Source organism: Eurytemora carolleeae, unplaced genomic scaffold (assembly GCF_000591075.1).
Source record: "Eurytemora carolleeae unplaced genomic scaffold, Eaff_2.0 scaffold2444, whole genome shotgun sequence".
Taxonomy (NCBI): Eukaryota; Metazoa; Arthropoda; class Copepoda; order Calanoida; family Temoridae; genus Eurytemora; species Eurytemora carolleeae.
The window spans coordinates 1-15,728 of NW_019398328.1; the positions used below are offsets into that span (position 1 = coordinate 1).

The window sequence follows — 15,728 nt, forward strand, 5'->3', positions numbered from 1 at the left end:
ATCCACTTGCATTAAATGTGAACAAGTTTTTCCAATAAATTGCGACCCTATTCATTGTCCACAAGCAAAATCAAAATATCCTTGTAATTATATTTCATTCAAAAATAACACTATGTAATCTTCGTATTCAAACTCATACTTTTTATAACTTTATGTTTTGTGTTAATAAAAATATTTAGATCTTAAAAAATAAAATATTATAATTCTTTCTACTAGTAAGGTTCTTTGTGCACTGCCTGGATTTGTTTCAAGAGCGGCGAGTATTATCAATCCGTTTTAGATTTACAAAAATTATATTGAGAGAGGGTGGATTTTCGTAGACAAACATTTAATTTTGTTAAATTGTAATAAATATGAAACAATATCAAACCTTTGATCAAATAAATAAGATTATTTAAAATAACAAATTTAGGAAAAAAAATTTATTTACTGAAAAGAATGGTTTGTCGTTTCATGAAGCTTATAACTACCATTTAGTATATTTTATGGGGTTACCCACAAAGGAGAAAACTTCAAAGACGACCGTTTGGAATTTATTCAGGTGTTCAGTCAGAAACTCAAATTAAATCTTCAAATTTTAGGTCTTCATTTAAAGTTCCATCCTTTGTGGGTAACCAATAACCATGTATTATTATTTAGAGCGTATTATATATACAATACGTAACATGTTTCGTAACATGTTGTACAATGTACAATTTTAAAGTTCCATCCTTTGTGGGTAACCATCAACCATGTATCATTATTTAGAGCGTATTATATATACAATAAATAACATGCTTTGTAACATGTTGTACAATTTACAATTTTTATTTTTAATTACTGACAATTTTCATTTCTCAGTGTTCATTTCTTGTAGAATTAGCAAAGAGAGAAAAGAAGTAACATTATGGATAATTTACTGGTAATAATTATTTTTCATAAATACATTTGGTTTATCTTAAATATAGTTCATTTCATTTTAAATTGGTTCAGGAATAATATAGCTTTCACTTAAGAGGAGAGGGGGATGGGGGTAGCCCCCTTAATATAGACCAGTGATGTTGTTGCTCTAATTCCATTTTAATCATCTTTTTAATACATTATAATTTATAAAGAGGTATTTGTTGAAGTAAATTTCTAGAGAAACTTTTTTTTGAAGTTGATTAAATTTTCCTAAGTAACATGTTTCTTCTTGGAGAAAGAAGGGTGTCAGGTTCAAACACAATGATATTCCTTGCCTTAACAGTGTTAATTATATAAATTAAGTTATTTTCACAGTTAATTAAATCTAAAATTTAAATATTGTCAATTCATATATATGACATTTGCATGACGAATAGAATGTTGAAAACTTTGAGTTTGATAAACGCCTGGTTATCGCTGTGGGTACCTAAGAATATGGAAAAGAATCCAACTTGTATTGTAAGAAATCAGATTAATAAAATGTAACATGGATGATGGATGAAGTAAAATATTAGGAAACTGAATATGTTCATTCATCTGTTCATTGTTAGAATTTATTTATTTATTCTGTACCTGCATTCCGGCAAATGTAACGATGTCAGTGACCAGAACACCCTGTCAACAAATACAAGGTGTGTGTAAAATATTTTGATTATGTCACATAGTTTATCTATATATAAATTTGGCTTGTCTGTTTGTCTGTTTGTCTGTCTGTCTGTTTGTATCCAATAAACGTCAAAATGGCTGAACCGATCGGGCCCAAATTTTTTGTGGGACATCTAGGGACCCCAGGAAAGGTTTATGAATGATTGAAATTTTAAATATTTGTCTCCATCAAAATTCGATCGTCATTAAATTTTTGAAAATTTTGAAAATCCGCGAAATTTTTTGTGAAAATCCGCGAATTATTTTTGTTTTGTTTTACGATGTACACAAAGAGAACATGTTCACAATTAATTTAGAAGATGGGCGCGAAGCGCCCTCTAAGGCTAGTATTTATAATTCCTATACCTCCGGTTGTTGTAAGTATTTCAAAAGGGTGTCTCTTTGCTCCAGTCTCTGGTCACTTGTCATACTTTCAATAGAGTACTGGATCACATTCCTAAATTAAAAATAAGTTTAATAATTTCTGTTATTTCTTGCAGTAATTGGTTAGCCAAAGATATTTAGGCTCAATCTTGTGCCACCTCCACCCCCCCCCCTCATCCCTGCAACTTTACCTTGTATTTATTGAAATGTGTATTGATATTTTGGATTAAACATAATATAGTTTCCTAACTTAGGCAGGTCCACTATGGAGTTTGGTGTAGGTTCAAACATACGGTGTTTTTGGTAAAAATGAAGAAAAAATATTGCCAATATTTCTACGACGTACTTTTTAAACTCTTTGAGACCTCTACAGCACCTGAACCTAAAACTTAATAAACTTAATTAACATAAATAGGACAACAATCCATTTACTGGGGAGGAGGCGAACAGCATGTATATTTATATCAAGACCCCCAAGCTTTTTAAAGGTCAAACCTTTGGTTTTCAGGATCTCCACTCATCATCTTTCCTTTTATATCAGCAAAGACACTGCTAACATTATTACAGAGAATCACAACAGGTTCCTCCTTATCAGGGTAATTTTTCTCCAAAGTTGTTCTAAATTAAAATGAATTCAGTAATGACAATTAAACAGTTAAATTTTACCTATTATAACCAATATTTATCTCTGAACGAAATTGAATTTTATGAATTTAGTAGTTGAACTGCGTAAATATAGTTGAACCACTAATTTTTTACTTAAGAACCAGCAAACAAGAAAAGTGATTTAACTATGTCTCCTAGTTTAAGTACTTATCACTATTCTATAAATAAATAGAATCTCGTCCTTGGGCAATGGATTTGAGTCTTTGTAACAAACTCTGATTTTCTTATTCCTATATCTTTGCAACCAAATGTCTATAAGACTTTAAATATTTCAAACAATGTTAGATCAAACAATCTAAGTTTTAAATATCAAAGGTTTACACCATTATGTTGCGAAGATATAGGGATTGTACAATTTTAGTTTGTGGCAAAGACTAAATTCCTTAAATACAAAATCTTTAGAGATATTTCTAAATAAATAAAAGAAAAAAGAAAACATTTTTTTAAAATTATGTTAAAAAAAGATGCTTACAGGAGAAACAGTTCTGGCCATTGAATATCATAAGTATCTATTGTGACACAAAAAAAAACGGTGGCACCCATGCATAATGCCTTCACTCGCTCAGCCGGCTCTTTTAATATTTTGCCTAATAACATGTTACTTGGGAAAAATCAATGAAATCATGCAGACAATGAATAACGAATATACATGACACTTTTAAATGTCTTCTTCCATAATTTGTTAAGTTGTTTAATACGAAATAATAACAAATATTATAGTAAAATTAATTTTTAAGTAAAATATATCTAAGTAAAAGATTTTACTAACGAAATAATCTGCAAAAAGTGTGTGTTTAATATCTAATACAGTATATGGAAGAAGACATTCAAAACTCTTCACGTCAACTTTTACGTTTTTTGGGACACTCTGTAGCTGGATAAGATCAGCATCATAAAGTCATTTTATTCTTTCTAAATAAAAACAACTTTTAAATTTGATCCTTAACTACTAGATGTACATACACAACAATTTATACATGGTGTCCCAGTAAACATGAACAATAAAGTACAACTTCCAGATCGTCTTTGTTTTACATGGCATATATATAAATTCAAATCAATGGAATCTTCTAATCAAGGGTTTCCCAAATTGGTTTACAATGTTCGTCCCTTCAAAAATAAAGGAGATATTGAGAAATCTATAAATATACTTTGCTTGTCTGTCTGTGGGGAACCTCATATTACCCCCAGGGAAGGTTTATGAATGCTCAGAATTACAAAAAGTTGTCTCCTAAAGTTTCGTAAAATTTTAAAAATCCACGAAAAAAATTGTAAATCCGCAGAAACATTTTGTTTTGTTTTATAGAAGAGATAATGCTGAAAGATTGAGCAACTATTTAAACTATAAAAAGGATAAAAAGAAGATGGGCGGGAATCGCCCTGATTGTCTAGTTTGTCTAAATTCCAATTCATCAAAAAATAGTTTGAATGTTTAATATCTTTGTAATTTTTAACATTAATAAGTCATACAATATTAATTTGTTACACTCTTTGTTATTCATTAATTATTGGAACTCAAAGATAAAATCAAGCTGATTCAAGGCAAAAATTGTGCAGGAACTGTTACACAAATTGTTACCAAATATTTTACAAGGCGAAATAACTTGGCAAACCTGAACAAGGCAAAATGTTACTAATCAATATTCAGTAAATGATACACAATAAACATAGTTTGAATTACCTAAGAATATCAAGAATGTCATGAAGGTTGTCTATGTTGACTCTGATATATTCTGGCTGGGGTCCTGACCATGATTTTACATTTTTCTGACTTTCGATATTTTTTATTGTCTTTTCTTTTTATACTTATTAATAAACTAATAAAATGATTGGGCTTAACTTTGCTTTAGAGCCTGGGATGGCCAGAAGACGGTCAAATGTTCTTTCATAGCTATCACTTAACTTTTTGCCTAATAGTGTTAACCTGTATAATTTAAATAATTGTACAAGCGCAGATATTATTCTGCATTAATAAGATTTTTGTTCTAAATGCAAACTTCATGTAGTCAATGAAGCTGAGATGGAATTTAAAGAATTTGAGCCGCGGTTTAAATCCGCCAAACCCCGGTTTAAATTCAGCGCCGGCTTAAATCTTGAAACATTTGATACAATTTTAAGTGAACCTACCATATTTAAACCACAGCTTAAATTTAAATCGCCGCTTAAATTCTTTAAATTCGGCCACTGGTTGGTTAAATTATATATCTATGATTGAGTTTATTGGAATAAATAAAATCTATTCCAGGTCATTCTCCTATACTGAGTTATTTCTGATCGACAGGATCAGTGTTAATGATTTGTTCATTAAGAAATTAGAAAAAGTTCCTATGACAGGGTGATGCTTAGGTCCATCAGCCTTTTTTCGAAGTTCCACTAGGTGATCCCATCTAAAAAAATATATTTTTCTTTATATTTTAAATTACATGTCTTATTAACTTGAAATGAACCTCTCATTTAGAAGTGTGATTCTATGCAAATGCATTATTTTTAATTTACTAAAAAAAAAGAGAAACCGACCAAAAGTGCTAGAAAATGAGATATTTTCAATTAGTCTAGATTGAGACATTCATGTTTTGAGCAAAAATAAATAACTCAAAACAGGCTCAATTTTAAAACAAGGCTTTCTGAAAAAGAAGATGGGCGGGAATCGCCCTAATAGTCTAGTTTGACTAAATTCCAATTCATCAAAAAATAGTTTGAAGGTTTAATATCTTTGTAATTTTTAACATTAATAAGTCATACAATATTAATTTGTTATTCAATAATTATTGGAACTCAAAGATAAAAATCAAGCTGATTCAAGGCAAAAATTGTGCAGGAACTGTTACACAAAATGTTACCAAATATTTTACAAGGCGAAATAACTTGGCAAACCTGAACAAGGCAAAATGTTACTAAGCGATATTCAGTTAATGATACACAATAAACATAGTTTGAATTACCTAAGAATATCATGACTGTTGCCTGCGTTGCATTCGATATATTCTGGCTGGGGTCCTGACCATGATTTGACATTTTTCTGACTTTCAATATTTTTTATTGTCTTTTCTTTTTTATACTTATTAATAAACTAATAAAATGATTAGGCTTAACTTTGCTTTAGAGCCTGGGATGACCAAAAGACGGTCAAATGTTCTGTCATAGCTATCACTTAACTTTTTGGCCTGATAGAGTTAACTTCCCTGTATATAAAGGGTATAATTTAAATAATTGTACCTGAGCTATTCATTCTGCATTAATAAGATTTTTGTTTTAAATGCAAACTTCATGTTGTCAATGAAACAGGTTGGTTAAATTATATTCCCATGATTGAGTTAATTGGAATAAATAAAATCTATTCCAGGTCATTCTCCTATATGGAGTTATTTCTGATCGACAGGATCAGTGGTAATGATTTGTATATTGAGAAATCAGAAAAATTTCCTATGACAGGGTGAAGCTTAGGTCCATCAGCCTTTCTTAGGGGGGGTCCTAATATGTCTTCAAAACTAAAAAAATTATATTTTTTTTTATATTCTTAATTACGTGTCTTGAAGAGTATCTCTCATTAAGAAACAATTGTGATTCTATGCAATTGTTGTTTTTGATTTATTAAAATAAGAGGAATTGGCCAAAACTGATGGAAAATGAGATATTTTCAATTAGTCTAGATTGAGACATTCATGTTTTGAGGAAAAATAAATAACTCAAAACAGGCTCCATTTTAAAACAAGGCTTTCTGGAACGCTCTCTCTGCAAGTGACTAACAACACTTTCGGATTTCTGCTCAAAGAAAGCAGCAAACTTTTCCACAAAAATTAAAAGTTATCAATTTGTACCAGGTTGAGTGGTTTTAACTTCATGATATGACAGTTTTACTCTAACCAGAGCCATTTTATTCAACCATCAAATGTCAACTCAAACTAATCAACTTTCCAGATTTGCAAACCAAAATTGGCGCATTTTTATTAATTACAATTTAAGTAAATATAAATAACATTTGTAAAAATAAATAAAAAATCGACTATCATTCCGTGTAAGCCCCTTCAAACATAACTGCCAAAGAACGGAAATTGATGTAGCATTTGTATAGAATCACCATGTACACTGTACAGTGTACATTCAAAGAAACATATGTTCTTCTATTTTGAAAGCAATTGCCTGTATCTATATTAAGGATGTGACATTTTTCTGGAACAATTTTACAGAGGATGAAAAGTATTCTACTAGTAAATATACTAAGCCATGTTTAACAAATGCATTTTTAACAAATTTTAAAAATATTGAAATTTGATCAAGTTAGGTCGAAAAAACACTTTTTGAGTACTTGATGAAATTTGTTAGAGAAAAAATGATTTTTGACCATTACTTAGTCTTTCCCGATTTTCAATATTTTTTAATTCTGTAAAATGTTTTGAACTCTGGTTTTCCAGTCGGTTCCATGCATACCTATAACCCATTACCCATATTGATAAGATTTAAAAAAATTTCACTTTCACTTCCTCTACTGACTTTTCCTTAAGTTTTATCATTAAATCCCATTTTAGGTCTTTGAGGGTCCATTTTTTAATTTTGTGAAATATGTATTATATTTAAACATGCATTAGAATTCCAAGTGAAATACTATTTTGCTTCTGCAAAATATGTTCAGGAAAATTTCTCACCCCTAATCTATATTCTTATATATGAAAGAAAAATGAATTAATACAACTACTCTTTTATCAAATATTCGACTAGTCGGTTTAACAACTTTATTTTTATTTACAAAGGTACAAAATCATTGAAAAATACTATACGAATTGGGTTGAGTGAATCGAAATATTCCAGAGTAGGGGAAGATCTCTAGGGGAACCTAATAACTAGGGAGCTGGTCTTCAACTGCCTGTATGCTTTCAATTTCGCTTTACCCTAACCTAGAGCTCTCTCCACCTATTTTTGATATTTCATTTTCCTCAAACCCTAAAATTACCCCATAGAATTCTTAGAAAATGTTTGCCTTGTGTATGGGGATCTTTAACATGTTAAAGTAATTTAACCAATATATCTATATGAAATTTTGTTAAGGTTTTGGTTTAAATGATAGCCAGAAAAAATTAGACACCTCTGGAGAAAATGTCCAAGTGTATTTAGTTCTCATTGCCATCCACACATGACGATCGATATTTTTACCTGAAGAAAAAGGAAGACATATATATATTTATCAAAAAGTAAAAAGCTAAAAATAATTCATATTTAATCTTGTAAACACACTTTTAACATCAGTGGGGGGAGGGCAAACCTGATTCAGCCCCTCCTCCCCCCCTTCTTTTGGCTCTACTGATCATGATTGTGGACCAACTTTAATTAAATTGTGTTAATTAAGACAAAAATAAATCATTTCTTTCGGAGGTTTCTGCATAATTGCTAACACAAATCTTACTATTTTCACTCTTTGAACTTGAATAAAGTAACATAGATGACTAAGAAGGACCCCCCCCCCCCGGGCCCCCCCTAAAGTAAGCACTTTATAAGGCTCTGAGTTTACAGGACTACAATGATAACCAGAAAACTGTAGAATAGGAAGACGACATTTTAGCAATATTGAAGCACATTTGATGTGTTACAAAGCAAATAGCTTTACTTGTAAGTTGTTAAATCACTTATTAAGTGAAATGGGTTTGTATACACTGCACAAATGTTGTGTCTCTTGTTTGCATTGCAGACTATTTAAAGTTTTAACTTATCCAGTGTTTTCTGGTTATCACTGTATAAAAGAACTGTATAAAGATTTTAAGTTAACTAAACACAACTGAGGCTGAATTTAAAGAATTTGAGCCGTAGCTTATATTTTAAACACAGCTTAAATATGGTTGGATCCACTTAAAAATTGCATTCAATGTTTAAAGATTAAAGTCGGCGCTAAATTGAAACAGGTTTTTGGCGGATTTCAGACGCGGCTCAAATTCATTAAATTCGGACTCAGATCGTATTAAGGCCTGCAGGCATAATTTCAAGTAACCCTCCATTTACATTAAGTGGCATTTCCAATTCACATAAATACCCTTAAACCTTTGACTGATCAAGGTTGATGGAGATATCCTTGTAATTATTAAAACCTATACACTCCAATTTTTCAGTATAATTTGCATATAATTAATTAGATGGAGAAAAATCCTGAATTCTCCGCTATCAATGATCTGAGAAGTTTAAAGTGAACTGTTGTAAATCGGACATACCACTCTAGAACTTGAGGTCCTTTACAAATACTTTGACAATCCATTTAAAGTAAATAATGGCAAACGTGAAGAAAACTGTAAAACAAGCTGATTGGAATTCAATCTCAAAAGATTTTGAATGTCATATTTCTTTTCCTGAAAATTTTAACTTTTTGTAAAACTGCTCTTGTGTTTGTGTACAGGACCAGTGTGTTCTGATCAAATTACTATTTTAACTTTATGATTTACCATTTTTGTCAGAATCTGCAGACTCAGCAATCTTCTCAATACCTAAACATTTAATTTTGTCACAAAGGTTTCCAAACATGTAAACATTAGAGATTAAGAACGAATTCTTATACCTGCAGACTCAGCAATCTTCTCAATATCTAAACATTTAATTTTGTCACTAAGGTTTACCTATTGTATTTCACGTTCAGTAAAAGAGAATTCTAAAAAAGATATTTTATCGCCAAGTTTCTTTCCTGATCAAATATTTTCTTAATGTGAAGCCCCAGTATCCATACACTATAATTTTCCCCCATTTTGTTGTTAAATGGATTTCGCCTCGATCTTAGAGGGGTGTATACTGTGTACAGTGTATTTTATTATGTAACAATAATTTATTTTCCCTTTCATGTGAAGGAAGTTTTTTATAGGAATTTCATCAACTTGGGTTGTCTTTAGGAGAAAATATAATTTTTTCACTTTTCCTTGGGCTTAAAAGCGACTATGGGGACTTACTGAATGTTTATAAGATTCTGTTACATTTGGCAATTTACAATGCAGCAACAGAGGTGGGAGGAGGGGAGGGGGGTATTTAAGAAAATCTAAGAGGGTAAAAAATAAAAAAAATTTGACATTCTGTTCATTTAATTTTATACTTTTCAGCAGTGTTCACCCAAAAATATATTTATCTCCCTTAAAAATCATTTGCTATCCCAAATTCAGCGCATAAAACTAAAAAAATAGGGAATGATTTAAAGAAAATATACACCCTTGTATAATTATGCATTGGAGCTGTGTAGTGTGCATGTCTGGACATATGAATAATTTTACCCCTGTCAGAGGCTGGATATTCTCCACTTCTATCGCCTGCAAGCTCCCGTATCCATTCAGCTCTGAAGGATTCTAAAATTTTGCCAGGATATGCAGACTCAACAATCTTCTCAATACCTAAATATTCAATTTTGTCACTAAGGTTTACCAACATGAAAACGTTAGAGATTGAAAACGAATTCTTATACCTAGTTCATTATATGGAATCTCGTCGATGAACACATGATGATTTCTGTACTCCTCCTTACACAGAATAAAGGAGACCAAATCAAACAAAGTTAATCTACAATTAGTTTTTATTAATGTATGTTGTTTGTTTATTTTTCTCTAAGATAAATTTAGTTTGAGTATTATATCTTTCAAATGTTATTTTTCCCCCTTTCTTTCACCCTTAAAAACAAATTAAAAAAAACCGCTCTTTAAGAGGGACTGTTATAGGCGTAATTGCAAGTGAGCCTCCATTTGTAGACTGGCATGTCGGATTCACAACAGTACCCTTTTAACATTTGACTGATCAAGGATCAAGGATGATTTATAAAGGATGACTGATCAAGGATGACTGATCAAGGATGACTGATCAAGGATGACTGATCAAGAATGACTGACTACAGAAACGCTGCTTAGATTTTAAAGATATTAATTAACTTTCTAAAAATCGCAGAAAGTCAGTTTCCCGGAAAGGAACTGAGTTCTTGCCACAAACCCTGATTTTTTAATCGCTATATCATTGAAACCCGATGTCGTGACCTGCTTTGATATTTCAAACTATAAACTCTGGTAGATCTATTAGTCAGAGTTTAAAATATAAAAGGTTTACACCGCCAGGTTGAAAAGATATGGATTTTTAAAATAGAGTTTGTGGCTATAACTCAGTGATAAACACATCGAGTTCTCTACCCCCTGGTTTAAGGATACTGATGTACATCAGGCCCCTTTACATGGAAATTGGAATGTCACTTCAAATTTTGCACACAGTCCCTTTCAGCTACAGCTACAGCTACAGATAATACAATTACATGATAAAATTTTACATTTCTGAGAGATGGACAACATAAAGATTTGTAACACTAGAATTAAAGAAGTATAAATTACAATCAGAAGTTTACCACTTTGACTTAGTTGAGTTCGTAAATTTATTATATTTGTTTTTCTAACATATTTTGTGATTCCATTAAAGGGTCTCAAAATAGGAAAATGCTTTAAAAATATTAAAATCCACCAGAATTTAGGGAATTAAACAAAGGAACAGAGGTGTTGCTACAAAGTCAAACTTTCTATAAATGCATATATCTTTGCAACCAAATGGTGTAAACCTTTGATATTTTAAATTTAGAAACTTTTATCTAACATAGTTCATAGTTTGAAATAACAAGGGTCTACGACATCGGGTTGCACAGATAAAGGGATTCAAAAATCAGAGTTTGTGATAAAAACTCAGTTCCTTTAACGAAATTATAAGAAGGACCAGTAAAATTCATTTATACCAAAATAAGGTATCTATTGATTTTACATAAAATATCCATGTGAATGATTTTTATTTTTCTTTTTTATATAAATTGTCATTTACTTATTTAATTTTAGTTCTAAGAGACCTCTAATTAGTGTTCATTGGTCGGAAATAGTACGTTGATTTTGAAATTGTCCAAAAAATGTCAAAATTTAATCAAAATTTAAAAGCTGTGGTACCTTGAAAACCTGTATGTACCTTAAATTAAGATAATTGCTTTATTATCAAAGATATAATTATTATCTTCTATGACTATAAAAATAATCAACTTGCCCTTCTGTTGCTCTGTTTCCTGATTTCTCATACTCTTCTACCAGATCCCTCACTCCACACACCTCAAGTAACAAGGCATTGTAAAAATATGCATCAATAAAAATTCATTAAAGGGAATGTTCTTGTAATTTCATGTGACCTTTTCATGCCTGATCTACAACTGAACCATTTTGTAAAATTGATGGAGATTTCCTTGTTTTTCTCTCCGGAAATTTATAATTTTCAATTATGATTCTTTTAAAAAGTGACTTAATAATCTTTACAGAAGAGACCATAAAGAAAATGTACAAAATTTATCACTTTTCAAGATAGAAAAAATTAATAACAATAAAGGTTTAGAGAGTACCATTGTGAATCATTGTGAAGTAATTCTTTAAACAGAGGCTCAGGGGAAATTACGCCAAAAGTCCCTTTAAGTCTCAGCTTTAAGTTCATATCTAATTTTAGTAGGACAAACTGTGGCTCATTGTATCATGTGGCATGGGTGAAATTTTAGCCTTTAAGAAAAAACTTTTAATCAAAGGTTGTCCCCTACCTACCTTCATTGTTTCTTGTTTCACTTGATCATCAAAATCAAGTTTATTGCAGAGATCTAATATTGTCTCATTTCTCCAGTATTCTTTAAATTTAGTCTCTCTTGAATATTCATTTGCTGCTGCTGCATATTTAAATAAATCTGCTGCATCTGCTGCTGCTGCTGCCAGGGAGATGAAAAGAACCTTGTGACCAAATTCCCCTATTTCTGCAACAAATATTTTCTTTTGCTCGAATGCTCATTATTCTAATCTAATCTTTTACAAAACAAAAATTATAAATCATATTATTTTTAAATTACTAGATTTGTTATGGTTTAGACTAATAAAGGAGGTAATGTTATTTTTCACTTTATTCTTCCGAAAGACATTTCTATTTTTATTTATTCAAATTAATCAAATTAACCTTTATCCATGGTATTAAAAGAGTTCCAGGTCGTCAATAAAGCAATATCCTTGTGAGTAACCAAACACAAGGAAAGTTTTTAATTTTTAAGACACAACTAAAAATGTTTTATTATGCCTTTCTGAATGAATATGAAAAATACATATTGAAATTGCTACGTAATTTGGAATTTTAGACTTTCTCTCTATTTTACGTAGCGATCATCCCTAAAGCTTCAGGGATGAACAATTTTCAGGGGTGAACAGTCGCTCCATGACTCACTCCTGTATCCACCCCTGGTGGTCACTAGTCAGCCTATCATAATATTCATTGGAGTTCAATCAATGTATTCATATTTGTATTTCCTTGATTTTTGGCAGCCTTCTCACTTAACTCCAGGGCTTTTCTCTAAATATAAAATTATCTTTTTTTCTGCAAAACAACATTAATATTCTACAACTAATCTATAATCTCAAAATAAAAAACACTTTTTTTTCACTTCATACCTTAATGTTATAATCTATTAGATAAATATAAATGTAATTTCTTACCTTCAGTAAAAGCGTCTTCCCAGTCCCGTAATCAGCATTGAAAATAACACGCAAACAACTCAAAGCTTCAAGTTGCTCTTTTCTCAACCAGATCCAACTATCAGGTGGTTCTCTGGAATCACTAGAAAGTCCTGATTCACTTCCAGTAATTGCGTAGTAGTTGAGCTTTCTGTTCTCTGTTAGTGTTAAACTCCATGGGCTTGGGTTCTTCATGATCATAGTAAAGCCAAGTATTCTGGTGATAAGATTGGTGTACTCATGGTTCATATCATGTTTTGGTGGAAATCTGTCCAAAACATTTTTCAACCAGGCCTCCATGTTTTCCAGCTTCCTGTTGGACAAAAGTTGGAATGTTTGTTTTAACAGCATATATGTAAATAATGTGAATAATTGGCTTTAGGCAGGGTTAATTAATGTTTTAGTGGAAATCTGTCCAAAACATTTTTCAACCAGGCCTCCATGTTTTCCAGCTTCCTGTTGGACAAAAGTTGGAATATTTGTTTTAACAGCATATATGTAAATAATGTGAATAATTGGCTTTAGGCAGGGTTAATTAATAATTTAGTTATAAATAAAGAAAAACATTTGTTTAGTGAAGGCAATTGGAAAATTACGACTTTTTAGTGGCTTTTAGCTAATAATTTGGAAAATTTCAGATTTTAATGTCTTAATCAACTGTATTTTTTTACAAAATAAATATTTAATGAAAGTGTTTTTTTTTCGAAAATATGGACTATCTCTTTTTTGGTCTGAGCTAGCCAAAAATGTCAAAACAAATTTGTATTCAAGTAGAAAGCGAAGTGTCATTTATTTGATTAATAATTTGTCATAACATTGTTTTCAAACCAATGATCCACACTTTCCTTCCGACAATAATGAATTCTTCACAGTTCTGACAGCATCCGCAGTTCTGTTCAATTTTCTCCTGATTTTTATCCTCTTCCATGTTGAATATTAATGGAAGTGAAACACATTTCACTAATTTCCACTGTTTAGACAGGATATTCCAGTGTGCAGCTTTTAAGAACTGGTGGAATTTTTCACACTGCTGTGATCCTTCCTTGAGTTTGCTGTGGAAACTTGTATCCTCTGTTGCTGCTTTAGTTTCAATAACAATTAGCAGCTTACGCAATGGGAGAACAATCAAGGTATCTACTTCTATGTTAAGTAGCTTTTCTGTAGCTGTCGGCTTCACTGGCAAATGTTTTATAAAAGTACTGGACATATAACCCTTCATGATGAATGCTTGTTCATCTGATGAATCATATAATTTCTTAACTTCAGCTAAAACCGTTCCATACAGTAAATCTTCAGCATAAAAACCAGCCAATTCTGATAATTTTTCAGTTTTTTTCTTTGGGTTGTTCTTGGTTTCTTCCAATTCTTGTGATTTTGCTTTCCGTTTCTTAGAGTTGTTCATGGTTTCATAAGGATCATTACTTTTAGCAATGAAAGGTTCATGATCTGGGGGCATAGCTATGACTTCATGTGGAAATGAATCAAACTCTTTCATGGCCATTTTTAATTTTTCTGTTAAGTGTAATGGAAGCACTTGGAGCAAAGGATCTTCTTCGGTACTGCTAGGATTGAATCCAATAAAAGGACTGCATATTCCAAGTTTCAATTTACAGAGACATTCTTTGGGTTTCTCAGGTTCCCCTTTCTAAATTACAGATTTTTCATGCTTTTATGAATAAACAATTTGTTACAACATTTTCCTTTTTAAAATAATTCTTTTTATTTGTAAGTAATGGTCACTGATTGCAAAATACATTATATATTTTTAAGATAATTATTTATATTCTTATGTAGCTTATAGCGAGACAACAATGTTCATTGAAATCCTGTAAATCTATATACTCTATGAAAGAACTGAAGGGTTTAAGGGGTTGGATTTTCTTACCTCTGCCTCTGCTCCTTCTAAGGCTGACATTCTGAACAAATTTACCCTTTCTAGGCTACTCAGTTTTCCTTCTTAATATCTGAAAAACAAATTGCTAAGTGTTTTTATTTTATCAGAATGTACCAAATTATATTAGATTACATTAAGTAAAATATAAAAAATTTCTTTTATCTATCCGTATTCTACAGCATTGAATGATGAATGATATTATATATATAATATTAATAGAATATCTATTATAGATAAATAAATAAAGTTAATTTGCGCAGAACTCCATACAAAAATCTGATTTTGCATGCTTTATTTCTCATGTGCATAAGGAAGTGTAAAAAATTACGAATTTGATACACAAACAAAAATTCGTGCAAAATACGCAATTTACATAATAAGATTTTTCAGATTCCTGGAAACCCTAAACCGGGAAAAAGCCTCAAAAGTTGTATTTTTTAGGCGTTTCCACGTTTCCTAGAATTTTTCTGAAATCATTCAAACTCAATTCCACATTTTCTTCATCTCTTATCCTGATATATTTATATCTGTTTTCGTCTTTTTTTTGAAAAAAATTCTTGCAGAAATTTCCCCCAAAAACGTAGGAATTTATCTAAACAATGTGATGTAAGGATTTGGGTGTATACCGGGAAGTCTTAGCCTAGACCTTGAATTCAACCAGTGGTGTGGGGTGGATTCCAACCCAGGACCTGCAGACA

At 31.1% G+C, this 15,728-nt stretch overlaps 3 protein-coding genes across 5 annotated transcripts; all 3 read right to left on the minus strand.

The window, feature by feature from the left end:
• Positions 1 to 76: 76 nt before the first annotated feature.
• Positions 77 to 5,866, minus strand: LOC111717231 (uncharacterized). Its single transcript, XM_023492743.1, has 7 exons — positions 5,854 to 5,866; positions 5,580 to 5,634; positions 2,467 to 2,589; positions 1,954 to 2,044; positions 1,516 to 1,557; positions 1,153 to 1,217; positions 77 to 1,048 (listed from the first exon to the last, which is right to left on the minus strand). Exons 1-7 carry the CDS (start codon positions 5,864 to 5,866, stop codon positions 991 to 993), a joined length of 447 nt encoding a protein of 148 aa, XP_023348511.1. The 3' UTR covers positions 77 to 990.
• A 1,750-nt stretch (positions 5,867 to 7,616) lies between these two features.
• Positions 7,617 to 13,525, minus strand: LOC111717232 (uncharacterized). 3 transcript variants are annotated; one of them, XM_023492745.1, is made up of 9 exons: positions 13,119 to 13,525; positions 12,933 to 12,975; positions 12,189 to 12,385; positions 11,650 to 11,711; positions 10,058 to 10,152; positions 9,870 to 9,986; positions 9,173 to 9,199; positions 9,060 to 9,101; positions 7,617 to 7,785 (listed from the first exon to the last, which is right to left on the minus strand). In XM_023492745.1, the coding sequence occupies exons 1-9, from the start codon at positions 13,485 to 13,487 to the stop codon at positions 7,676 to 7,678; spliced, it is 1,062 nt and encodes a 353-aa protein (XP_023348513.1). In that variant the 5' UTR covers positions 13,488 to 13,525; the 3' UTR covers positions 7,617 to 7,675. The 3 variants fall into 3 exon arrangements, with proteins under 3 accessions (XP_023348513.1, XP_023348512.1, XP_023348514.1); XM_023492744.1 differs by having other exon boundaries at positions 12,189 to 12,391; XM_023492746.1 differs by lacking the exon at positions 9,173 to 9,199 and having other exon boundaries at positions 7,621 to 7,785; positions 12,189 to 12,391.
• Positions 13,526 to 13,528: 3 nt separating this feature from the next.
• On the minus strand, positions 13,529 to 15,181 carry LOC111717233 (uncharacterized). Its single transcript, XM_023492747.1, has 3 exons — positions 15,022 to 15,181; positions 13,978 to 14,781; positions 13,529 to 13,588 (listed from the first exon to the last, which is right to left on the minus strand). Exons 1-3 carry the CDS (start codon positions 15,049 to 15,051, stop codon positions 13,529 to 13,531), a joined length of 894 nt encoding a protein of 297 aa, XP_023348515.1. The 5' UTR covers positions 15,052 to 15,181.
• Positions 15,182 to 15,728: the final 547 nt, after the last annotated feature.

Coding starts and splice junctions, on each gene's coding strand:
- LOC111717232 (XM_023492744.1), bottom strand. CDS start 13,487: ATGCTGTTAAAACAAACATTCCAACTTTTGTCCAACAGGAAGCTGGAA. Junction 12,976..13,118: donor GGAAGACGCTTTTACTGAAG/GTAAGAAATTAC, acceptor TTTTATATTTAG/AGAAAAGCCCTGGAGTTAAG. Junction 9,987..10,057: donor GATTCCATATAATGAACTAG/GTATAAGAATTC, acceptor TTGAATATTTAG/GTATTGAGAAGATTGTTGAG.
- LOC111717231 (XM_023492743.1), bottom strand. Junction 2,045..2,466: donor GGAGATCCTGAAAACCAAAG/GTTTGACCTTTA, acceptor TTTTTAATTTAG/GAATGTGATCCAGTACTCTA. Junction 1,558..1,953: donor AATACTTACAACAACCGGAG/GTATAGGAATTA, acceptor ATTTGTTGACAG/GGTGTTCTGGTCACTGACAT.
- LOC111717233 (XM_023492747.1), bottom strand. CDS start 15,051: ATGTCAGCCTTAGAAGGAGCAGAGGCAGAG. Junction 14,782..15,021: donor TAGAAGGAGCAGAGGCAGAG/GTAAGAAAATCC, acceptor TCTGTAATTTAG/AAAGGGGAACCTGAGAAACC. Junction 13,589..13,977: donor TCATTATTGTCGGAAGGAAA/GTGTGGATCATT, acceptor TCCAACAGGAAG/CTGGAAAACATGGAGGCCTG.